A 24,529-nucleotide genomic window follows, 5' to 3' on the forward strand; every position below is an offset into this window, starting at 1 on the left:
AGAAGTGCACAGGTGGGAGAGGATGTAACAAAAATAGCGTCTCCGTAGAATTTATTGAATTCTCATTAAATACAGCCATTGTTCCCCTTGCCTTATTTACACAGGGGCTTTGATACATTAAACTGAACGGTTAAAAATATAAAAGCTGGTGCTACCCAAACCCTACCATCAGAGGGAGGGAGAGAAAGAAGGAGACGTGGGCAGGGGGGTCAGTGCTGGGACAGTGCCCCTGCGCTCCTGGTCCACTGGGCACCACCGGCTCACAGGAACCAGAAGCATTTGCGCCTGGATTTCTTTGCGTCCAGCTTTGCAGGCAGCTTCGTCACTGGTGACGGCTCTTGCCTGGGCGGCAAGACAGCCCCCACCGCCACCGCAGGGGAGCTTGGTGTCGTGTCGCCCTCGATATGGCTCAGCACCTGCTGGAAGCGGCCCTCCTGCTGCCGGAAATCGTGCTCCACGCTGCAGGCGAGCGGAGCGAAGGGGATGGCATTAGAGGGCATCGCTGGCTGCAGCCCCCCGCCTGCCACAGCTCTGCGCCCCGGCACGCGCCTCCACCCCTGTGGTCCCCCCACAAGCCCCTGGGGAGCTCAGCACCCCCCCGCACCTCCCCAGGACATGTCCCTGGGGAGCTCAGGCCTGCTGCGCTCCTGAGGCTGCTGCACGGGGACGGCGTGCGTGGGCAAGGGACCAGCCTGGCTTTGGTGGCTCTCGTCCCATGGCTGGAGGGGATGACTGAGCCTGCGGGAAGGGCAGGGGTCTCATGCAGGAGCAGCCGCTGGCTGGGAGTGGCCGGTGCCGAGTGGCCCTTTGGGTGTTTCTCTGGCAGCGTTTTCCAGGGCTCCCGGCACTTCCCGGTGGGCAGACTTCCCGGGGTCACCGTGCACTCCTGTGAGGGGACATCCTGCTGGCATGCACCTTCAGACAGCTCCAGCCCACCACCCTCATCCTCAGAGGCTGCAAGTGGTGGGGTGGGGGCCAGATCCGTCCAAAACAGCTGTCCCGTCTGTAGCAGTGCAGTCTGCAGCCGGGCACATGGCACTGCATGGCTAAACCTGCTGTGCTGGAGCATCCAGGGATCTCTCCTTCCAGAGGGACAGACCAATAAGCAGCCCCAGACCTGGTGGCAGGGGCTCTTTTGGGATGGGCCACCCTCAGCTGCACACCCCGCACCTTCTTTCTCATCCATCCTCAAAGCCTAGTGCTGCCTCTGCCTTTCTCTTGGGCTTGACTGCTTTTTCCTGTTTCACCTGCTTGCCAGTGCCCCTTTGGCCTAAACACCTGCCCTAAACAAGGACAAACACGCCAAGTCACACAGGGAGTTGTTCCCAGCACACTGTGCTCCTGGCACTCAGGCACCGGGTAACTGGTGTTTCCTGCAGCAGTGTCCCCAGCTCGGGAGTGCAGCGGCACCTCTGCTCTGATCACACCATCAGTGGGAATGCCCATTAGGGACCAGTGGCACTGCCGCAGGGGCTGGCCATCCTTGGCAAAGGCAGCCATGCTCCCAGCACAGAGTGGAGGACAGAGGAAGGTTCTGGACATGCTGGGCACCTTGTAGTTGCCAGCCATGGTAGCGTGATTCCCTTGCTGCCGCTCCTTTGCTGCAGGACTGTGACGTGCTCCCCCGAGCAGGGCACGGCTTCTGGTGGTGCTGCTCCATCACCCCAGAGCTGCAGGGTCCCTCCCAGCTCAGCTAACAACTGCCAAGACTTTGCCCATGACCGGCGGGGAGCCAGCCAACCACCCTAGCTGGGGACCAGTGCTGCTGCAGGGGGGCGAGCCCAGGGTCTGTGAGACCCTGGTTAGCCATTTTCCCCCCAAAGAGGGGCTGTGTGTCCCTGGGGCCAGGGCGCCTTGTCCTGCCACTGCTGCCACCAGCGTTGCGCCTGGCCCCACGGCCTGAGGGCAGCTGCAGCATCAGGAGATGGCACGAGCATGTAAGGGCTGTGCTGCTGCCTGTCACACCACTGGTGATGCAAGGAATTAGGGTGCCCTGGGTCTGGGTGGGTAAGTGCTGTGCCTCCCACCGCAACCCTCAGGTTTCCTCCAAGTGCTGGAGCCCTCCGGTGTCCCCGCAGCACCCCGGCTGGCTGCCATGCGCCGTGATGCTTCCTCACATGGAAAGCACTCCGATCTCCTCACACCAGCCACGTCCCATCGGATTAGCGAGGTGCTGCAGTGTGTGCCTAGGACCACACACGTGGCGTGGCCACCCCACACATGGGGAGCACCCTGCAAGCTCCCACTCGGCACACTTACGCTTCCTCTCACCTCCCATCACCTCTCCCTGTGAGGACACTGATTGTCCCCAGCTATTTCTAGCAAAAAGGGCGAGTTGTGGCAGACAGTCCCATAGCAGGGGGGGCAGCGTGGGGAAGGACCCCCACTCTCCAGCACAGACGCAGTGGAAGGGCTCGGGGCCACTACAGGGGTGCACACCTGGCACGTTCCTGCATGGCCCTGGGATGGGATGCAGGCAGGCAGGTCTGTTCCCTCTGTGGGCCATCCCCAGGGGCTGGTGCTGGGAGTGCTGCCCCGGCTCCTGGCACCCAATGCACTCTACACTGGGTGCTGCACCCAGTCCACCCACCCCGTGTCCCACCGGAGCCTCTTCTTATCACATGGACGGTAGTGAAGCCCAGAGGGAGTCCCCAGCAAGAGCGTGGCAATTACAGGGAGCCACCTCCCCCAGATGTGACATCTCTCCCCACTGCAATGCTGTGTGGAGACAGGCTCGTCAGACCCAATTAGCACTGAAGTCCCCCACGAGCTACAGTGGGGGAGTTTGTGGTGTAAATAAGTGGAGAACAAGAGAGACAGATACAGCAGTGCCGCAGCAGCGTGGGTGTGCAGGGCGGCCGGCACAGGGGTGCAGGGATGCTGGTGCACAGTGGGGGCCGGAGCTGTGCACCTCCAGCCCGGAGGTGCCCGGAGGAGAGTGCGTCCGTCCCACACACAGGCACTCACAAAAGCACAGTGGCAGTGGCTAAACTGCCCTGTGTGCACACCATGTGCACCGCAGAGCACTGCTCAGCACCAGCTCTGTGCTCCACATCCTACACTTCCGAGCGCTAGAAGAGTAAGCCTAACTAATAGCAAAAAGAGAACATGCCTGGCCAGCCACCTGCACATGCACAGAGGGAGATGGCAGGCTGCATGGCCAGAGGGGCAAATGGACACCCACAGATGCCTGGATAAGGCAGAAGGCTCGGGCGAAACTGCAACTTCCCGATTCCCAGAGGGCTGATGGGGACACGTCGCTGCCTGCACCAGGGAGGGAGTGAGATGCCTTTGTCCGTAGACCAAATGTGCTCTGAGGAGAGGGCAGTGGAGGTAAGGACTTCCACACCCTGACCCAAAGCTGACGCTGGGGAAGCAGAGCTAAGGCCCTGCGGTCCCAGACCCCAGCGAGACGCAGGAGTCCCCTGTGTGACCGGCAGTCCGTCTGCAGCATCTGTGCAAAGCTGGCATAGGGACAAAGAGATGCAGCCTGGACTCAGAGCAAGCCCACCCACCAGCCGCTAATGAGGCTTTCCCCGATATATTGCTGTTACAGAAGATAAATGCTCTGCCATCAAACCAGAGCAACTCTCCTTCCAGCTGCAGCCAGTCAGCTGTCCTTCATGAAAATCACCCCATCTACTCCTGGGAGCAGGAGCTGCTCTCCACAGAGATAAAGGGACCAGATTCAGGCCAGGACCCTGCTCTGGTCTTTTGACACGTGGCAGGAGCTGGCTGCAGAGTGGTGAGGTGCCTGCACCCATGCCAGGAGCCCTGGCAGCAGGCCAGGGGAAGAACTGGCACCCGTGTGCCCAAATGTCTCCTGGGCTGGCCCGGTGAGCCGAGCCCCGCTCCAAGGACAGTGAGCACCCATGCCATGCCAGCACCTGCGCCCCTCCAAATCTGCCACTGAGGGGTCCCAGCACGCCGGCTGCCAGCTGTGCCCAGGTGTGGCTTCAGTGTCCTGCCTGGCATGGGGCTGGTAGGGCAGCTGTGTGACCATACCTCAGCACGGTGTAACCTGCCGGGGGAGACGCTGCCTTTAGGACCACAAAGAGAGCTGTGAGGAGAGAGGGAAGGCTGCAAGCTCACGGCTGGACCATGCTGCTGGTGGGGAGCGGCCTGTATAAGCCCTGTCTGTGGACTCCTTGCAGAGGAAGGAGTCACCCAGCAAAGACAGAAATAGTCCAGGGTCGGGCAGCTGCACTGTCGTGCCTTCAGTGCAGCCCAGGCTCGGGCTCTGGCTCAAATGGCATCTCTGTCCCTGCTGCCTCTGTCCCGCCTGCCCTGGTGCAGCAGCCCAGCTGCCTGGGCCGGGGCTGGCCCCTCTGCTTGGCCTTGGCTGCAGCAGAACCTGGACAGCAGCGGTCCTCGGGGTCCGGCCGAGGCACCAAAATGCATCCCCAACTCTGCCGCAGCTCTGCCTGGGTGCCCAGGTTACCCTGTGCTGTCCGAACCACCCATGAGCACGCCTCTGTGCCCCCTGGGTGCACGGTTGCCTGCTGGAGCCCCAGGCTGTGAGGTGGGGATGCATTTTGCACCGAACTGTTTTTTGGCACGACAGGCACTGCCACCTTCTCTCCAGTCCTATGGGAGCCTCCCAGCAGGCGCAGGGGCCTTGGCAATGGCCTTTTTTTGGTAAATCAGCACCTTCTGGCCTTCACCCGGAGCCTGGCAGGGGCTGGCAGGCGAGGTGCCCCCCGGGGCTGGTGCAAGATGAGGGTGTGCTGCAGACTGTGCAGCGTTGGCCCTCTCCTCCCTGAGAGCTGTCGCCCCTGTAACTTGTGATCAGTGGCAGAATGCCTTCGTGCCGAAGTGGGCTTAGGCAGCCTCGGTGGTTGTAATGAAGGCGGCCGCCTGACACCTGTGAGCAGTCCATCCTTGGAGCTCCCCAACACCCAAGAGTGGTCTGTATGTGGTGCCCTGGGAGCAGGGGCAGCTGCGGGGACAGTGGGGTTGATAGCCTCTGTGTACTCAGATGGGACGGGTCCCTTGGGACATGGATGAGCAGGACGAGGCACAAGGACATGGTGCTGCACATGTGGCACAGGGACAACTGCTCCCTGTGTGCCCCGTCACCTTTTCCCTTGAGCTTCCTGTAATGGCCTCTACCGGGGACAGGACCTGGCACAGGGGTCTCAGCTGGCCCTGTACAGCTAGCTGGGTTTGTGTCTGTCCTAAGGTGCTGGAGGCATTCCTGCTATGAACAGAGAGCTCCTGCGCTAGGATGGACAGGAGAGGAAAAGCTGTGACTGTGTTAGCACCATGTCCCCCGACAGCTCCGACCTGGACAGGATGAGACCCTGCAACCCCTTGCAGCTTGGGGTGCCCTGAGCATCCACCCTGACACAGGGACAGGAGATGGAGCACAGGTGGGCAGGTCCCCTCCCTCCCCCAGCACGGTCCCCAGGAGTGAAGACTTGCAAACCCCCCTGCACTTCTGAGTCTGAGGGACGGAGGGGCACAGGGGCCCCATCAGGAACGTGCAGGGTGCCAGAGCTGCCTCTTACCTGTAGATGATGCAGGCACAGTCCCGGCAGGTCCCACAGTTGGCGATGTCTTGCCCTGTCCGGTATGAGTGTCGCCTGCAACAGAGCAGAAGTGCTGTGAGCCTGGAGACCTGGCCTCAGTCTGCCTGTGCCTCCTCAGCTGCCCCCAGGCCCCTCATCCGCCTCTGGAGTTCATACTCCAGCAGCCAGGAGCCGCGACTCTCCTCCCTGGGTCCCAGCTCCTCTCCTCCCTGGATCCCAGCTCCTGTCCTCCCTTGGATCCAGCTCCTGTCCTCCCGTGCGATGCTGTTTAATGCCAGGCCAAGCCCAGTGCCTCTCAGCTCCACAGATTTCTGACAGGCATGGCAGAAGCCTCAAATCCTTCACACTGGGTCCACCTCCTTTCTTCTCCATCCCAGAGCTGTACCTTATGCCCGTGGCCATCCCAGGTCACCACACATCTCCCCATGCATGGTGCCATAGAGGGAGTGGGACTGTGGGCAGCGCGAGGTCTACGACAGATGGGCAGAGAGATGCTCCAGACTAATCACCAGCCTACGCCAAACTCAGAATTTATCTCTTTTTGGTGCTTTTGTACCAGAGAAGCATCCTGCTCCAAGGAAGGTGCATAGGACTCAAATTAAGCTGATGAGTGCCAAAGCTCGGCTCAACCCCAATGCAGTCCTTCTCCTGGATCTCTACAGAAGGTGTCTGCACCCTGAATGTTTCTCCTGCTGGTGCTAAACGCCAGCCCCGATGCATCCCCAGGCCAGCTGCATGCTGCGCAGGGAGCACACACTGTGCTGTGCCGCTGGGCAAACACCGGCTGCCTGCCCTGCTGCCCTCCTGCCCGGAGCTCCCCGCTCCCCAGGACCAGATCTGTGCTTTGGTTCCACCATGCAGACTGAGTGTCTCGTGTCCCCAGCATCCCCGCGGCCTGCCAGCAGCATGTCCCAGCTCTTGCCGCCCTGCAAGCACAGGTGTCCACCGGCTGCAGCATCCCGGCATCCCAGGGACCAGCAGTGAACCTCTTGCCTAGCCACAGTGCCAGCCCAGTGCTCCCCTAAGTTTGGCAGCCTCCACACGCCACCGCAGGCCCTGGCTTTGGCTGCTGGCAGGAGAGCCACCACCTGCCCAGGGAAATGGTTGACTGATGTCTCTCCTTGCTTAGCAGCCTGCAGCTTCTCTGAACTGAGCTCATGTGCCTTTGGCTTTGCAGCCCCCGCAACCCCCCAGGGTGCCGGGGCTGTGCTGGGGCTGCGCTGTGGGGCTGCCTGCAGACCCCCGGCACCCCAGCACTGCTGGTGGGTGCTCCCCACTGGTGTCCTGACTCCAGTTGCTCTCAGAGCTGTAAGAAAAGGGTGCTGTGATATGCTTTTGGTTACCCTTGCGGACTCCATCTCCACATCTCTGTTGCCCCTCTTAGGCATGGCAGGCTGTGGCTTCTTGGGGGACAGCTGAGAAAACACCCCCATGTCCCACATAGTAGTCACATTTTCCTGTTTAAATCTTCCTCCTATTACTCGACCTTGATCATGATTGTTCTCAGCCCTCAGAAACTAGGTCTTTTAATGGACCAAATTATATATTACAATTGGGATTATACTGTTAGCACATAAATTAGATCATTATACCTTTTATATATATATGAGGTACATATATACGTGTGTGTGCGCAAGTATCTAATGTTGTATAAACTGTGCCATTCTACCAGGATGAGAGCTAATCCTGGGATAGGTATTTGGTGTGGGATGTTGCTGGCGGTAGATGCCTGGACCCTGTGAGGACATGTTACACAGCGAGCAGCATCGGGGCTGGTGGCACCGCTGTGGTGCACGGCAGGTGCCTCGGAGCCACCACGTGCCTGCAGGATGCTGACCCGTGGCAAATGAGGCCACGCTGTTCCTCAGCATAAAGACACTGGGATAATTTTTTCTGTGATTTCCTATCCCATTCCTTATGTCTCCAGGCATCTTGTTTGCTCATTTGACTGCAACAGTATAAGGAGCCGAGATCTTAATTAAGCTGCCCACAGTGAAGCTAAATCAGCTTCCTGAGCAGACAAGCTCCGTTCTGACTGAGGGAGCAAACCTGCCCTCTCAACAGGCACTGCTCTGCACATGCCCCTGCTGTACCCTGCAGGGACGAGGCTCGGCACGGCCACGGCATGACTGCACGGCTGCGGGCACCCTGGAGGGTGTCCCTGGCCTTTCCCCTCCGAGCAGCCGCACAGCCCCAGGGGCAGCAGACCCTCCTGCAACCCTGACAGGCGAGAGGCGAGAGGGCTGTGCCAGGGCTGCATGCTGATGCCCAGCACCAGCAGCAGCGATCGCGGGAGAACTGAACCCCAGCCCCGGCCCTGGCCAGAGCCCCTGGCACTGCTCTCAGGTCCCCGTCTGCAGAGAAGGGAGCAGCACTGCTGTGCCGGCCACAAGAAGCACTTTTTCAGTGCTTTGCTCGGAAAAGCTGGGAGGGCGTAGGAGCACAGGCAGGATGCTGAACTCCCTGGGGAGCCAGGGTGTGCTGATCTGCTGGTGCTGCTTCTTCTCTGGGCAAACAGGGCCAAGCCCTGGACCACGTTCTCCATCCCTCCGGTGAGGTCGCCCATGCTGCGCTAGGGCAGGAGCGGCCAGGGCACGCACAAAGCCGACTGGGACAGGCAGCTGCCATGTGGCCGGGGGCGAATGGGTGCTCAGAGCGCAGGGAAGGGCCCGTGGAAACCAGCGCCCCAGGGCTGCCGGCAGCTCCCAGCTGGGATGGGCACACACGGGCTGTGCCAGCGGCCAGGCAGCCTGGGCCAGGGAGGGAGCCTAAATGCCTGCGTGGGCTCGCATGCTCTTGCCAATGCCTCTGTGGGATCCGCACTGCCTCTATTGCCCCTAATTGGAAGGAGGTATTTAGCAGTCATTTGTTTTAGATAAAACAATTAAACACGTGCACAGGCACCAGGGCCAGAACTACCAGGAGCTGCCCATCTGGCAGGTCCTGATCTCCTCCTGTGTGCCACCCTGCCTCCCCAAAACCGCATGCCAAATCAGACATACCAATACCGCCGCGACACACGTCAAGCTCAGTGTCCCTGGCAGCCTGGGCCCCTCTCCACCTGTGAGGCCAAACTAATGAGCTGCCAAACTAACGAGTTCTCTCATCCCAGTGCCCTGGGCTGTCCCCACACAACTGAACCACAGCACGGCTGTACCTGAAATGCCACCCGTAAGCCGTGCGGGGGATGCTCCACACCACCGCAGTCCCCAGGGCCACCTCACTGACAGACGGCGTTGAGGGCAGGACGGGCCAAGCCATGCCGCTCAGCGCGGAGTCTCGCAGGCTGTCCCTCTGCCCCAGCACCAGTGTTCCCAGCATGGTCGCCCAGGCAAAGCTGCTGCCCCCATGATGGCTGACTCTGGGGAATCACGGCAGGAGCTTAATGGGAATATCTTGAGCTGCAGCCACTGCTCGGTACTGCAAAGACTGCATGCATATTTCTCTTCACTGCTTCTTTCCCCGCGAGGAGCAGAGGGCATGAGCTGCATGAGCACTAAAGACTGGGAGCACATATTCACCCTGAGGGTGGTCAAACACTAGGACAGGGGCCTGAGAGGTTGGGGATCTCCATCCTCTCGGACACTAAACGGCCGCTGGGCAAGGTCCTGAGCAGCCTGTCCTGGCTGCACCCACCTTCAGTGGGCATTGGACCAGAGACCTCCATCAGTCCCTTCCCACCAGCACTGCTCTGGAAGGTAGCACGAGGGCAGCTTTGCCTGCACTTCAGTTACAGCCAACACAGGCATTAATTAATTAATGAATGGATCATGGCACTGCCCTGGTGGGAGCTGGCCATCTCAGGGTGTGGGGAATAAGCCCTAGAAGGTTTTACAGGAGGGTGCCAGGACCAGCATGGGGCAAGCAGCTCCTTGCATCTCCTTGGAGGTTGGTGGCCCTCGTGTGAGATGAGTTTGGAGGGTCTCAGCTCTAGGCCATCACACACTAACCTCTAACACCTTGCTCCATTTGGCAAATCTGCCTGGGAGGCCTAGGAAAATTGGCCCAGGGGATGCCCTGCCCCACTGCCCATGGCACAGGTCCTGTGCTGGGCAGGGCAGGATGGGGGTGCATGGGCACCTCCCTGGGGCACAGGCATGTCAGTCACTGAGGCACCGGACACCGACTTTGTGCCATCCAACTCCAAGGATGGGGCTGAAAACAGGCGTGAGAAACAGGGAGGCTCTCCCCGAAGCACAGCAGGGATGTTGTGCCCAGGGCATCCACCATGGCTGGGCTGAGCCTGCAGTCAGGATGTGACATCCCAGATCTCTGCTCCCGTGACCGATGGGCATGTCAGCCGCACCAGGGCCAGGCAGGGGACCCAGCTCCTCTCATCCCCCTGGCCTGTACCCCCTGCGCCCTTTCCCTGGGCATGGGGAGGGCACCGCGGGCACACACAGAACAAACAGGGTGGGCGAGATGTCGCGCCAAGACACAGTGCTGCGTGTGCATGGACAGAAGCTCTGAATTTCTCAGAGGGAAATGCATCTGGGAGGTGGCAGCACCCAAATCTCTGGCAGGGCCCCTCCACCCCCCGTCCTCCATCCACAGCTCCCGCAGGGACATCGGCACCCCCCACCCACCCCCTCCATCCCCACCTGCTCACCCGTCCCGCTGGGCCTCCTTCTTCTCCAGGTCCTGGATGACATCCAGCAGCACCCGGATGGTTTGTTGGCTGGTCTCCAGCACCCCTTCCAGGGACTGCAGCTGGGACTGCAGGTCCCCCTGCTCCCCGGGCCTCCGGGGGCCCTCTCCCTGAGATGTCCGGGCGTCCTCGTCCCCCGCTGGTGGTCCCACCGGCCCCTTGGCCACCACCACCAGCTGCAGAAGGTCCTGGATGTGGCGCAGCATCTCAGACTGCTCGGCAGTGAGGCAGGGCTGCCCATGCCCGGGGACCTCTGGTGCCTGGCCAGCCGGCTGCGTCCCCATGCCAGGGCCCTGCGGGGCTGGGGCCAGCAGCTCCCTGGGCCCCTCTGGTCCTGCCCGGCCGTGGCCAGGCTCGGTGTTGCGTAGCCGGCTGCAGATGCCACGGGGGTCCGGACGGCCAAGCGCAGCTGGTGTCTTCTCCGGCACGGTGGCGGCAGAGCCGTGCCAGCCTGGCGCTGGTGGGATGGGGGCTGTCGAGGTGCAGCAGGGCCCCCCCCAAGGCGTGCCGCAGAGCTGGTGCTGGGGTGGTGGGGGGTCCCGCGGGGGGTTGCCCTGAGCTGGCTGGCAGAGGCCGTGGGTGTCCGTGGCGGGGATGGTCTGCTGGCGGTGCGGCAAGGGCTGCGGCGGTGGGCGCCCGTGGGGCAGGCTCTGCTCCGAGTCGCTGCGGCCAAGCCCCCGTGGCTCGGCGGGCGGCCGGGGCTGACCGCAGGGCACGGAAGCCGGGCGTGGGGCATTCCCGCGGCCGCCCCTGGGGTTCCCGCGGAGCCGGGCACAGGCAGAGGGCAGCGGGCAGGGCTCAGGGGCACAGCTCTGCACCGGGGAGGTGCAGCGGGCAGCGGGGCATCCAGCTGTGCCCAAATGAGGGGCACAGGGATCCCTGGGCGGTGGCGGTGGCACGCGGCACACGGCAGCGTGCTGGGTGAGGGCCGTGGCGTGATCGTGCACCAGGAGGCTGCCAGGCGCCTGTGGGGGCACAGCCCAGCTGGTAACGGTGGGCACGGCCCGCCCAGGGCACTGGGCGCTCCCCACGGCGGCGGGCAGCACGGCGTCCCCGGCCACGTTGCAGACGCTCTTGCTGCGGGGCTGGGAGGCTGGGAAGGGCTTCTGGAGGCTGGGGGAGGTCTGGATAGCGGTGCTCATGCACGCCTTCCTGGGCATGGGCAGCGTCAGCGAGCCCGGCTGGGCCTGGGGCCAGCTCCGCCGTGAGGCACAGAGAGCCGCCGGCTCAGGGGCGTCCCTGGGGGGCGGCGAGGCACGTGGGGTGTTGGGGCCGGTGGTGGCTGTGGGCCCTAGGGGGGGGCTGGCCGCCCGCCCCACGCCGCCCTCCACCAGGTCCTTGAAGCGGACCTGCTGCGTGCGGTTGCGCCGGCGCTTGAGGCGGCTCTCGATATCGGGCGAGTCGCGGTTGAGCAGTACCGAGCGCACTGTCATGGCTTTCTCCTGGCTGCCCTCGCCGGCGGGGGCCGGGCCGGGAAGGGGCTCCCGGCTGACCATGGCTCAGGGCCCCGGGGCCGCTGCCCTGTGGTGGGGTGTTGCGGCGGGGCGCTGGAGGCCGAGCACCGGCGGCCGGAGCCCTGGGCTGCACCCGTCCCCGGAGCTGCCCGGGGCAGCGGGCGGCCTCATCCCATGCCGCCGCGGAGAAGGGATGCTGCGCGGGAGGCGGGTGAGAGGCTGCTGGGCATGCTGCCCGCTGCCCGGCTCTATGGCCCCCAGCACACCGCCCCAACAGCCCTGCCTGCTGCCGTGCCTCCCCGCCACCACCGGCAGCCCATGGTCCCGCTGCCGTCTGCCCCAGCTCAGTGCCGCCCACGGTGGGCTGCCAGGGGTGCCGGGTGCCGGCCGTCCCTGCCCATGGCTCCTGGGCTCCTGGACCTGCGGGGACAGAGAGAGGTGCGTGAACCCTGGCCCCGCCACCGTGGCCACCCGAGGACAGGAGCGTGCCCTGCGTGCCACGCTGCCCCGCGGAGCCGCTGGCCTCTGCCCGCCTCTGTGCGCTCCCTCCCAGCCCCGCCATCACAAAACGCGAAGAGACAAGCTTTGATCTCCGGCGCTGCCTCTTCAGCACAAAGAGAGAAGGAAAAAAAGAAACCCCTTTAGCATAAACACGTTACAAGTTCACAGCTCAAATCAAGCAGAAGCAGCTGTTAAAAATAGCTCTGCCTCACTGGGGCTGGTGTCTTGTGTTCGCAGGGCACTGGCAGCGGGAGGGCAGGCACCGGGCAGGCACGGGGGGCTGTTGCGCCTGGGCATGGGGCAGAGCTGGGCTGGGCACGGGGGGCTACTGCATGGGATGGATGGACACAGGGCACCCGCCGCACACGAGGCACCAGCTCTGCGTGGGGCTGGACAAGGTGTGGGGCGTGCAATCTGTGTGGGGCATGGCTGGAGCGGGCATGGGACCCATCCTGCATGGGGCAGAACCGCACTGGGCACAGGGGACCCATCATGTGCGAGGCATGGCCGGACTGGGCACAGGGGACCCGTCACGTGTGAGGCTTGGCCAGACTGGGCACAGGGGACCCGTCATGTGTGAGGCTTGGCCAGACTGGGCACAGGGGACCCGTCATGTGTGAGGCATGGCTGGACTGGGCATGGGGAACCCATCATGCACACAGCACCCACCGGGGTGCAGCAGGGCTGGCTGGGCTGCAGGTGTGGGGGACCAGCTCCGTGGGCAGGGGGCGAGACCGTGGCTCGGGGTCACTAAGCCACTTCGGGCGTGTGAGAACCAGTCTAGAGGGAGAACAGGCATTGTGGCTGAGATGGCAACTTCGGTAAGACCGGGGAATTGTTCCCTGCCCCTCACCATGGAGAAGGGTGGTTGCTGGTGTCTCTCCAGCTCTCACCTCTGGCTCTGCGCAAGGCTGTGGCTCGGGGAGGGTCTGGTGGGGCTGCTTCTGGAGAGCGAGGTCTCCCTGAGGCATCGTACCTTCTGCCATCATGCGGCCCCTGCCAGCCTGCCTGCCCGCACCGACCGCAGCTCTTGCTCACCGTGCCTCACATGCAGGCACGTGGCACAGCTCCCGCATGCAGGGCCACCACTGGGACCTGGCTGCAGGATCGAGGCCACAGCTTGTACCTGGGGATGTGTCCCTGACACCAGCAGCACTTTCCAGGCGGTACAGGGGCAGGACCCGGGGGGTCTTGCAAAGGAGGGATCACACACAGCCACATCCCCATCCCTGCCATTGTTAGGGCACAGCTATGCAGGGCTCCTCCTCCCCACACAGGCAGGGCAAACCTCCCTCCGCAGCCCTGTCCTGGCCATATCCCCCCACCAGCACCAAGCCCCCATGCCCGCCTTGCTCTGCCTCTGCCCACCCTGGTCACTGGCTGCTGCCCCAGCCCTTCACACTACCCAGGCACATGACACCATGGAGCACAGGGCACACACCAGGAGCCCTGCCCGGGATGCCCCTGGGGTGCAGAGGAGGCTAAGGGCTCGTTTTGGGAAGCAGCGCCAGGGACAGGGCGGGAGAGATGGAGATGCCAGCCCCGGCGGGCAGTGCCGCTGCTTTGCTCAGCGGTTCAGTCTCCCAGCATTTGAGGTCTGCAAACATCCAGAGGTACCTGCGGTGCAGGTGAGGAGCGGAGCGACATGGGCTCTCCCGTAGCACGGACTCCCCCCTTGCACCACGCCATGTCCTACATCCTGCAGCACTGTGGCCCCTGCCCCGGACCACAGCCCACTGCTCCCTTGGTGCCCCCGCACCCTCTTCAGCACGCTGAGACAAAAGCCTTGCTTGCTCTGCAGCCCTCCTGCCCTCGCTGTGGATGGACACATGGCACCAGCCAGCCCCCTGGCCCCCTCGCCATCTTGCCTTGTTCCCGCTGTAATGAAGCGGCTGACTCAGCACCGTGGCCTGGAGTCACCCTGCGCTGGTAACGAGCAAACTTCCCGAGTGCCAAGCGTGCCGGTGCCCGGTGCCTCCCCAGGCCGGCAGCAAGCCGCCAATCCAGCAGAGCGGGGGGCTCACGCAGCCCTCCCGCCCCGGCACCACACACCCCAACGCCTCCGCACACCCCCCCCAGCGTTAGTCGGGATGCTGCTCCACGCGCCGCCCAGCCGCCCGGCGCTTTCCTTCCCGAGCTTGGAGCCATGCCCAGACACTGGGAGATGTTTGTGAGGCAGGACGCGACGGAGACACAGCGGAGGGACGGGGCACCTCGTTAGTATGGACGGCAACAGGCGGAGGAGAGAGCTGGCTCGGGGACGGAGCCAGCGCTGCCTGCCCCTGCACGCTGCGCTCGTCGCAGCCTGCGTACGAGCATGGCAGGAGCAGCCCCGTGTTCACGTCTGCCGGTGGGCACCTGGTCTGGGACAGGGGCTGTGCCGGCACCTGCACGGGACAGGGCAGAGCCTGCCGGGACAGCGAGGGGCTGCGGGGCGAGCCATGCGCCAAGGCCCTGCTGCAGCCACGGGGTCACCTCTCCCTGCTCGTGCCGCGCCGCAGCGACGGCTGGTGCCCAGAGCTCAGCACCCCCCCGCCCAGGTCCCACTTCGGCATCCCCGGCTGCATCTGTGCCAGGGAGGGCAATGTGCCGAGTGGCAGAGGGGGACCGGCTGGCACGTTGCTGCACTGGACCTACCTCCTGAGCACGGCTCAGGACCAGCGCAGCCGGGCTGAACGCTCCCAGAGCGCAGGCTGCGTGTGGTCAGCCTGCTCCGGAGGTTTCCTTAACAAGAACGCTAATGGGCACAGGGCAGAGGGTGCCAGGAACTGCTCCAACAGCCGAGCGTGGGGCAGGAGCACTCCCGCCATGGTTTGAGTGCAGATGCAGCCCCCATGAGCCCGCAGCAGGGACCTCACTGAACCACAGCCGACGGCAGAGCGAGACGAGGCTGCTCCGCTGCCTACGCAGCAAACGCGATGCTGTCAGTCAGCGGGGCCTCCGCCTAGGCACCCTCTGCCTCCCGAACTGCACCGCTGGAGGGATCAGAGGCAAGCCACAAGGACAAAGAAAAAGTCTATAAATTATACATGCACTAACTCCATTTGGGAACAGCTCTGAGGATGTCAAACACCAAAAGCTAGGACCCTCCCACTCATCTCTCTGCATATGCTTTATGGTATGGTTAGATTTAGTGCCGTGTCCGGGCGCTGTTTGCAGCATGCTGGCATCTTCGAGTGCTGATAATGAGTCCTGCTGTAGGACGGAGTCAGGACTGTGCAACCCAGCAGCTGTGGTATCTGATGCCCCCGCCCCCCCCCAGCACTGTAGTTGAATTGGAGGAAACCACCCTGCTGATGGATCTGCCTGGAAGTGTGGCTGCAGGGACATTTTGGATGCACAGAAAGGGCCACCAGGAAGGGGCTGTGCAGGAAGCACAGGCACCCAGCCGCACCAGCACTTTCCAGCTGCTATCTTCAAGCACATTTACTGGGAAATGGCACTCAGCATCCCAGTCCTGGGGCCACGTGCTCACCCATGCCCCCCACATGTTTGGCTACCCCAGCCGATGCACCGTGTGTCCAGAGTGCAGCCATGCTCCCCGCTTGCCTTCCTGTGCCCCACCAGCTCCCCCATGGGCACCCCAGTGCGGGGACCTGGGCTGGTCAGACTGGAGGAGCAGGAGTAGGGACATCTCCTGCTAATGCTGCCCTACCTGAGAACAAGGTACACACAGGTCTGGCCAGTCCTGCAGTGCCGAGGGCTCTCGGGAGGGCAATGCCTGAGAGATGAGGTGCTGTGAAGCCAGAGCCCCGCTGAGGTCCCGAAACCGCAGCGGCCCCTTCCAGGGTCCTGTCCACTGGGAGCCCAGGGCTGCGGCAGGTCCTCTCTCCTGGGGGATGACTGGGATCAGGGACAGGGCAGGGGAGGGCATGGCTGAAGGAGACCTGTCTTTCGGTGGAGATTGGCCTCGGGAGAGTCCGAGTGCGTGGGATGGGGCAGCGGCAGAGCCCCAGCATGGTGGGGGCCAGAAGGGCGCAGGTGGGCTGGCACCGGCCAGGGGCAGCAGCGGGGGAAAGGGCTTGGAGCTTGAATAATAACAGCTGAAGGATGGCAGCATGTACCAGCCATGCCAGTCAGCACAGGGCCACGGAGAACACAGCTCATCGAACCAATTTGCTGTCTGTTTTGATGAGGTTCCGAGTTTGGTCGGTGAAGGTAAAAGCCTCGACGGAGCAGACTTGGATTTCTGTGAGGCATTTGACATTTTGACGAAGAAAGAATAATACGAAAGCAATGTGGCACACATTAAATGGATTAAAAACTTGCTAACCAGCATGTCTCAAGACATAATCATCCAGCAATCATCGCCAATTAGCCGTGCTTCTGCCCGGGTCCTGTGGAGGGGCAGCCGGGCCCCGCGCAGGCGCTGGCTGTCACTGACCTCAAAGCTAAAACTCAGCGCTGAGAAAATGTGTGGATTATACCAAGGCTGAGAGAAAGGCAAGGAAGGAAAAAAGACAAATACAGAGCCACACAAAGAGCATGGAGCAGACGCTGTGCAGGACAGGTCTCTGCTGCGGAAGCCCCAGGCTCCTCTCCATCCAAGCAGCAAAACATGGCAGCTGAAAACCAGGGGCTGGGGAAGTCAGAGGATTGACTTTCTTAAAAAGTGAGGCCAGCCACCCCTAGAGCAACTTGGAAGGGATTTGCACAGTGGAGGATCCTCCATCTCGGCAATTTGTTAAGGTCTGAGTGTTCTTCTCCTCTAGTTCATATGAGAATTACGAGCACATGAATAAGGTGAGACAGCAGGTCACATCAGATGATGTATAGATAAAACCAGATGACGCCACTGTAATGCAATAGATGACACGAGTACTTCAGCAGTGGGCTCTCCGGTTCAGCTGGATGCTCAGTGCAGTTGGGAACAACGTCTCCTCCACTGAGTGAGCCCAGGAGCCAAGGAAGCATCAGGAACCGCTTCCCATGACCCAGTCACAGACACCACTGAACTTCAGGTGCCAACTCCCACCCAGTCCTCAGATTGTCCTCACTCCCCGCAAACATCAAATACTATTCAGAATGACGGGGATTTGTGAGCAGCGCTGGGGCTCTGAATCACGCATCAGCCCGGCTGCCATCCCCAGCCCAGAGCCCTTTGGATCCATGAACCTGCTGCGCCACTTTGGATGATGGGATCCAAAACCTGGTCCTGCATCACCAGCCCGTGCTTTGCCAGTGCACTGTCAGCTCCTACCTGCAGCCTGTAAAGGGCTTGTGAATCTCCCCTTGGAAAGCCAGCAGCCCCATGACTGGGCCACTCTTCTTTGGCCAGTACTGACTGATGATGGATTTTGTGAGAGAGGCATTAAATCTTCTGGTTTTGTATCTTGACACTCATCTCACATGGGCTGCAGGGTTGGCCTCAGAGGAACAGAGCCCTGCTTCACACTGTCCTGTCTGGAAAGTTACCTGCCTCTACCAAAAATACCGCAGAGCAGAGGGAAAGCCTCCAGCTGCCTGCCTGCCTCCTCCTCCTCCTCTGAGGCAGCAAGCCCTGGCTCAGTTCTTCCTCCTGACTTGATGAATGTTAGTATCTTGTGGGAGAGATCACACCGGGACTGATAAGTCTGCTGGGCAGACCCCAGCTACGGCCATCGAACACTGGGACCACAAGCACCAACAGAGGGTCCAGCTGCCCCCCACACCTGTGAACAATCCTGCCTGTCCCCCAGCCAGCTTTGGCCCTTTCTACACCCATCCTCCACCTCGTCCTCCTGGTAACGTCTGTGGCAGAGGGAAAACCAGAGCAGACACATAAATCTTCTCCTCAAGACGCAGGAAGCCAGGAGATTAGATTTATGAGAGAGGAAGTCATATTCTCTTGGAACTGCAGAAGAGAACAGCTAATTACCCATCTCCACTCACTGGGTACAACAGCTTCTCTTGGGACAAAACCTTTGCTTTTCCTGATCTCTGGAAAGGAGAGAGGTGCTGCTGGCGACGGAGAGGGGTGGCACTGGAGGATGAGGCATTTGTTCTCAGCAGAGGACCGGGCAGGATCCAGGTTCACAACACATCACTCAGCAGCAGAGCTTAATCCCGCCTTGGCTCCAAGAGGACTTGATGCGTTTGTACTTGGATTGGTGCATCTGTGGGAGTGGAAGATGTAGGACTAAGAGCATCTCCTCGGGCAGATAGCAAACCCGAAATCCAGTTCCTCGCTGAGGAAGCTCTGCCACGAAGCCAGCTCATGCCCTACCCTCACGGTTCTCTTGGAGGCTCTTCCAGAGCCTGGCTGCTTGGAGGCTCACAGACCTTCTAATTTCCTGCAGGCACTTAATCATGGCCAGTTTATATGTGACTGTGCTCGTGCCAATATAGTGCTTCCGCTTGAACAGCTCTTCTCCCTTCTCAGCGTTCAGCCTTTGTGCGTTCACAGCGAGGACACACGTCCCTTCTCCAGCCACACTTCGCAGTGCTCAGCAGGTCTGGCTCTGCTTACGTGCCCCAAGGCCAGCTCCCCATGTCTCCAGTGGTCCTCGCAGCCTCCCTCCACACATGCAGCACTTCACCTCCTCCCTCCTGGGAGCATTCAAGGCAAGGTCTTAGGCTCTGCTGAAACACCTCTCGGGCTCCACCAGAAACACCCGGGCTGGCCTGGTGGAGGACAGCAGGAGCAGTCTCCTGCAACCGGGGCAATGCCCTGGGTGCCTCGTGCTCCACAGCACCCCCAGCAAGCATCGCCTGGGGCCTCCAGGGACCGTCACTGACACACGGGTCCTCCCCTGTGTCAGACTGGGCCTGGTGTAAGCGGCAGCTCGCATGAGCCAAGGGATCTGCACACATCTCTATTTAGGTCACTAGCTGAAGTGCTCTGCAGGAAAATTAGTCACTCTCCCAGCCACAGGGCCCAGGAGAAGGCTCTCATCGCCCGGCCGGAGCAGGGAGCCCCCGCCACCCTTCTCCCTGCAGCGCCAGCACCCCCGGGCACCCTGCAGGCACCTCTCCAGGGCTGCCTGAGGCTCCCGGCCACCCTCGCTGCATGCACCACAGCTAATGCCCCACAGAAGGAATCCCATCAATTAGGGAAGAAGCAACAACATCCTCCTCCCGGCACGCAAAGGTCATCGACTCTCGCTTGCATCGCTCCTCTCTCTTTCAACTGCAGATATACTGGTGCTGTCAGATGGAGAGTTTACATGGTCAGGAGACACAGTGAAGTACAAAGCCTTTGCACAAAGCTTTCAGAAACCTGCAGAAGCCAAATTATTCCTCTGTCTCCCATGGATGCTAATATAGCTGTCATGACAGTAGTGTCTCTGTTCTCACTGCTACCCGCTTGCTTCCCCACCTCTCTTTGCCAGGCAGAGGAGCACTGATATCACCATTTTAAATGAGACATGAAGGGGTAGGGTGACCTACCCAGGGGAACATGGGCAGACGGTGGCAGACAGCCTGTATGGAGTGGGATGTGGTCAGGAAGAGTTTGTTTCACGTCCCAAGGCTTCCCTCAGCCGCCTCCGTGGAAGAGCAGGCGAGTGTCCCTCGCAGTGTGCAGCTGCTGCTGGGCACTGCAGTTCAGCACCTTTCTTAGGGGCTACAGAAGAGACCACCACAGGAGGAAGAAAAGCACCTTGCTCGGCTGCTTCCTTCCCAGCAAACGTGGCGTGGCCACTATCACGTTACGTTCCTCTGAGTCCCGGAGACACCTTGCGCGGCTGCATCGCTGTGGGAAAACCCTTGACGTGGAGAGCTGGCCCGGGGAGCGGGAGAGCTCTGCCGGTGCCCAGCACTGAAGCATGCGGGCTCTGCTGGCACCTCTGACATGGGCTGTTCCTGCAGTGATTACAGGACAAGGGAAGTAGGACACAGCCCAAAGACTTTCGGCCACGGGAGACACAGCTCATCACAAGATCTCCTGCAGCTCCGCGCTTTCCTGCGGAGGAACGTCTCACCTCTTGGAGAATGGCGTTCAGGCACCCATCTGGAGCCAAACCGTCCCAGTGAGCAGAGCAGCCGGCCGGGCTGGGGAGCCCTGACAGACTGGGACTCTGTGTGCTCCTTCGCATGCCAGAAATCATATGAGAAAGACACAAGCTGTCCACAAGCACATTTCTGGAAAAAGCTGGAAAGGCTTGGGTGCCCAGCAGTTCACAGAGGCAACAGCACTGCCCCAGTCGACCCTGCATGTGCCAGTCCAGACTGCTGGGGGCTCGGCCCTGGGCACAGGCAGTGCTGCCCCAACGGCCTCGTCCACCCCCCGCGAGACAGCCCCCTGTCCCACCAGTGCTCACCGGCCATGGTCCTGGCAGCCAGTGCGGGAGACCTCTGCGGCTGCAGCCTCCCAGCATACACAGGGAGAATGTCGTTTCAGAATACAAATTCCTGCCTTTAAGTGGATTTCCAATGCCGTCTAGCAGTCAGTCCCCCCCTTTATCTTTATGCACTTTAGACAACACTGGCTACCGGGGGAATTTAGGAATTAGCAAGTGTCTTTGCTGTGTGCCTCCGTTTCCCGCCCCCCCCCAACCAGCTAGGATGATACAGACCATCTTCGTAAACACACAAGACAGACCTTGTCCAAAAGCACTGGTTAGGACTGAAGTAGTATTGTTACTACAGATTGGAATAGAACCACTAATTATTTGTGGCCTCTGGATGCTACCATACTATTAAATAATTATAATAATGGTAACTCATAAAGAAGATAACCTCAGTCTAAAGGAGCTTCTGCATTTAAATCCACTCTGCTGCTACAAGCACACTGGAAGGACTGAACACTTCCCACAGAGAGGAGACATGCCGGGAAAGGACAGCGGTTGCCAGCCTGAGCCTGGCTCTGCCTGGGAGCCACTTCCCCAGTGGCTCTCCGGCCCCTCTCCTCGGGCAGCACCAGCAAGGAGGGAGCACAGTCGGCAGTCCCCAGTGTCCCCTGCCACCATGGCTGTCCCGGGGGGCTCACTCCCGTGCCCCCTGGGAGGTGAAGAGCGTGGAGACCGTGGGGAGCTGGAAAGGTGCACTCTGCGCCTCCGAAAGCAGGCAGGCAGCCCAGCTGACACCCGCCGTCCCCATGCAGGCACATGCTAGCAAAGCCCAGGTCCCATCAACTATTCATACACATCCACCTTGTGCTCCAAACATAAAAAGGGCTCCATGGAGACCTCTTCTCCAGGCTCCCCCCGCACCTCTGCAAGGAGCCGCAGCTCTAATTGGGTTTTGTGTGTGCTCCCACGGGGAGGAGAAGGACTGGAGCAGCCCTGAAAGCTGCGCCTTCCAATTTCATAGGGAGCAGCTAAGGCTGCGTCCGGCTCTGCTCCCGCCTCAGTGGCTGCCGAAACCCCACCGGCAGGCACAAAGGCCTTGAACGCAGAGCACGGCACTGGGAACTGCTGGGAGCAACGTGGGCTGAATCCCTCCAGCGTGAGCAGCCATACCCTTGGCCAGCGTCAGCGCAGCGCGTGGTACAGAAAGTGACATCCCTAGGATCATGAGTGTGCGTGTGTCAACCAAACACAGCCCTGGCTGATGGACACGTCTCCTAACGAGGGGGAGCAAGCGCCAGCCAGCCGGGCTGAGCGAGGCAGGCTGCTCCCAGAGCACACCTCCCTCCCCGCATCTCCCGAACGGAGCTGCTCGGCAAGCGGAGGCACCACGGGCCAGGGTGGCACAGCAGGGCAGACAGAGCGGGCAGCGGGGCTGCAGCACAGGGCCTGCAGACCCCTTGGGGGTGTTTGGCCCCTCCAACACAACAGCTCTCAACGCAGAATTATCTCCCTCAGCTGCACGCCACGCCACCGCCTCCAGCATGGCTGTGTCCCCCAGAGACCCCTGCCATGGCAGCCAGCGGCTCGCTCGGTGCCGGGTGCCGCCAGCCACCTCGGTGTGGGGTCCCAGCGTAGGGTACCTGGCGTAGGGTGCTCGATGTGGGGTGCCGCCGGCCACCTCAGTGCGGGGTGCCCAGCGCAGGGAGCTCAGTGCGGGGCACCACCGGCCCCGCGCCTCCCGCACTTCCCCGGGGCAGCTCCTGCCGGGCGGCGGGGCAGAGGGGAGGACCCGGGGACTGCCGCGACCCCCGGCAGCACGGGGCGCCGGGGCGGCCGAGGCCGCTCGGGACCGGGCACCGCGCACCGGCGGCGGGGGGGAAGAGGCACCGCGGATCTCCCCCCCCCCCCCCCGCCCCGCCCCGCCCGCCCAGCCCGGCTCCTTGCCCCGGCCCCGCCGGCCACCGCGCATCCCGCCGGCCGCTGCATCCGGCTGCCGGCCGCGGGTGCCCGTACCGGCCCGGCGCCCCCGGGGTCCCCACACCGCCGCCGAGTCCTGCTTTCGGGGCTCCCCGTACCTCTCCGCCGTTGCCGGCCCCGGGGTCCCCGCCCCGCCCCACCGCCCCCGGCCGCGGGGCCGCCGCGCCGCCCCGGGTACCCGCGCCGCCCGGGGTCCCGGTCCCGGCCCGGGTGCCGCCGCCGCGGCGCTCCCGGCGCGGCGAGCGGGCGCCGCAGGGCCGATGCCCGCAGAGCCGAGCCCGGCCCGGCCGCCGCCGCCCCACCCCGCCCCGCTCCGCTCCAGTCCGCCGGTCGGGGCCCCGCTCCCCAGCCCGCCTGGTACCTGGTGCTCGGCGGCGGCGCCGGTGGGGCAGCGGCGGGCGCGGGTCGGCGGGCGCGGGGCACGGCGGGGCGGAGCCGCGCGGGCTCGCCGGTACCGGGGCGGAGCCGGCGGGGGCGGGGCGGGGCGGAGCGGAGCCGGAGCCGGTGTCGGTGTCGGTGTCGGCGCCGGAGCGGCGGGCGGGCGGGCGCCGGCGGCGGTGCGGGCGGGCCGCGGGGTGCCCGGGCGGAGCCCCGCGGCGGGGAGCCGCGCCGCGCCCTGGAGCCCCGGTGCCCGCAGCCTCTCGGCCGGCCCGGGCCGGGCTCCCCGGGCGGTGCGATGGCTGCACGTCCCGAGCTGCGCGTCCGCGGGTGCCCAGCGCTGCTCCGCGGCGTCGGGCAGGCGGAGAGGGCAGAGCTGGCCCGGGACCGGGACGGCCGAGGCTCTTGGGCAGCGTCTGTCGCGGGGGGGGTGGGTGGGTGCAAGCGCCAGGGCCGGTCCGGTGGTCGGGGGCGGGCACGCCGTGGGGCACAGCGCCCGTCCCCCAGCCCAGCAGCATCGCTGGGCCCGGGAGCGGCTGCACGGCGCCGGGGAAGGCCCACGCCCGCCCCGGGGCTGGGGACGCGGCGGTGGGCAGCGCGGCCGTGGGCATCAGGCAGGGCTGCAGGAGCCGTGCCACGGCATCGGGCAGGGGCTGCGACGGGTGCCCGAGCTGGGGAGCAGCAGGCAGGAGTCCAGCATCCCCCGGAGAACACAGACCCTCTTCTCCAGCTTTTAGCCTGTCCTGCCTGCAGCCCTGCCGTGTGCCGGGTGTCCCAGCTGTGCTGCGGCGGTGCTGGGGCTGCAGCAGCTGGTGTGGTGGGTTCAGGAGGTGCTGGGCGGTGGGACTGTGGCTTGGCTGGGGACCGCTCATGTCTGTGACCACCCAGTGGGTTTGGGGGCCACGTGCTGCCCTGGCCTACTGCTGGGTCCGTTTCCCATGCACATGCCATCCACAGGTCAAACCACATCCGTATGTGTAGCAGTGCCTGGCTGTGTGACTCCCAGTAATGTAATTTAAATGTAAATACAGCTTCCCTTGAAGGTGTAGCAGGCGGTGCAAGGAGTTCACCTGAATCTAATTCCAGCAGCCACCAGAACAGCTGTTTCCAGATGACTGAACTAATCTCGTCAAATCCCCAGAACACACTGGCTTGTTGCAAAAGTTTCCTCCCGTTGCCTTCCTGCCTTGCCCCAGGTTCCTCATGGCGCTGTGCTGGTCACGCAGTGCTACTCTCTGCGGTGATGGTGGGTGACATGCGATCCTGGCTGGTACATGAGAAATGGCCCCTCAAGAACCTTGGCGAAGCTTCCTCCTGCTCCACCCCGGTGAGGAGTGTGGCTGCACAGCCAGGCTCTGTAAGCGGGGAAGGCAACCCCGGCTCCCACCATGGGGTCTCTCTTGAGACCAGGACTCCGTGGCATCGCACATGCAGACACTTAGGGAACATAGGTGGATCTGTGGCACTTTCCCCGCTTTGTCAGCGCTTAGTGCTTGCTCCCTTGCAGGCAGGGCATCCCCTGCTCCCCAGCTGAGTCCTGGGAGCAGACCACGCTGCATGGTGAGGAGGGACTGGCCTCTAGCTTTGCAGGCAAGTTGTACTCACTTGGACTCGTGCAGGCAGCTACAGGCAGCCAGTGACCTGGGTGTCTGCAGGATCTCTGTAGCATGCCTGCGTGGCCTCCCTGCATGCAGGTGCTGCTGGTCCTGCTGCGTGCCAGCATTCAGCAGGGAAGCCTCAGGTCTGTGGCTTCACTTTGGTGCTAAAAGGACTGGGAGATGTTGGGGTTTTATTCATTTGCTTCTCACAAGATAATTCCCTGCAAACCTG

The 24,529-nt window shown here is 62.6% G+C and overlaps 2 protein-coding genes across 2 annotated transcripts in view; one reads left to right on the top strand and one right to left on the bottom strand.

Annotated features, from left to right (window-relative positions):
- Positions 1–24,529, top strand: part of LOC104317265 (dedicator of cytokinesis protein 2-like) — an 82,452-nt gene that overhangs the window by 42,635 nt on the left and 15,288 nt on the right. The gene's annotated exons all lie outside the window — the stretch shown is intronic.
- On the bottom strand, positions 26–22,786 carry LOC138688047 (INSYN2B protein-like). Its single transcript, XM_069798379.1, has 4 exons — positions 22,683–22,786; positions 10,141–12,053; positions 5,511–5,585; positions 26–459 (listed from the first exon to the last, which is right to left on the bottom strand). Exons 2-4 carry the CDS (start codon positions 11,673–11,675, stop codon positions 261–263), a joined length of 1,809 nt encoding a protein of 602 aa, XP_069654480.1. The 5' UTR covers positions 11,676–12,053; positions 22,683–22,786; the 3' UTR covers positions 26–260.

Source organism: Haliaeetus albicilla, chromosome 1, assembly GCF_947461875.1.
Source record: "Haliaeetus albicilla chromosome 1, bHalAlb1.1, whole genome shotgun sequence".
NCBI lineage: Eukaryota > Metazoa > Chordata > Aves > Accipitriformes > Accipitridae > Haliaeetus > Haliaeetus albicilla.

What these genes read in the sequence shown, in the direction of transcription:
- LOC138688047 (XM_069798379.1), bottom strand. Translation starts at nt 11,675, where the DNA reads ATGGTCAGCCGGGAGCCCCTTCCCGGCCCGGCCCCCGCCGGCGAGGGC. An exon ending in AAGGAGGCCCAGCGGGACGG is followed by an intron (nt 5,586 to 10,140) that starts GTGAGCAGGTGG and finishes GCTCTGTTGCAG; the next exon opens with GCGACACTCATACCGGACAG. An exon ending in TGTGCCTGCATCATCTACAG is followed by an intron (nt 460 to 5,510) that starts GTAAGAGGCAGC and finishes GCTCGCCTGCAG; the next exon opens with CGTGGAGCACGATTTCCGGC.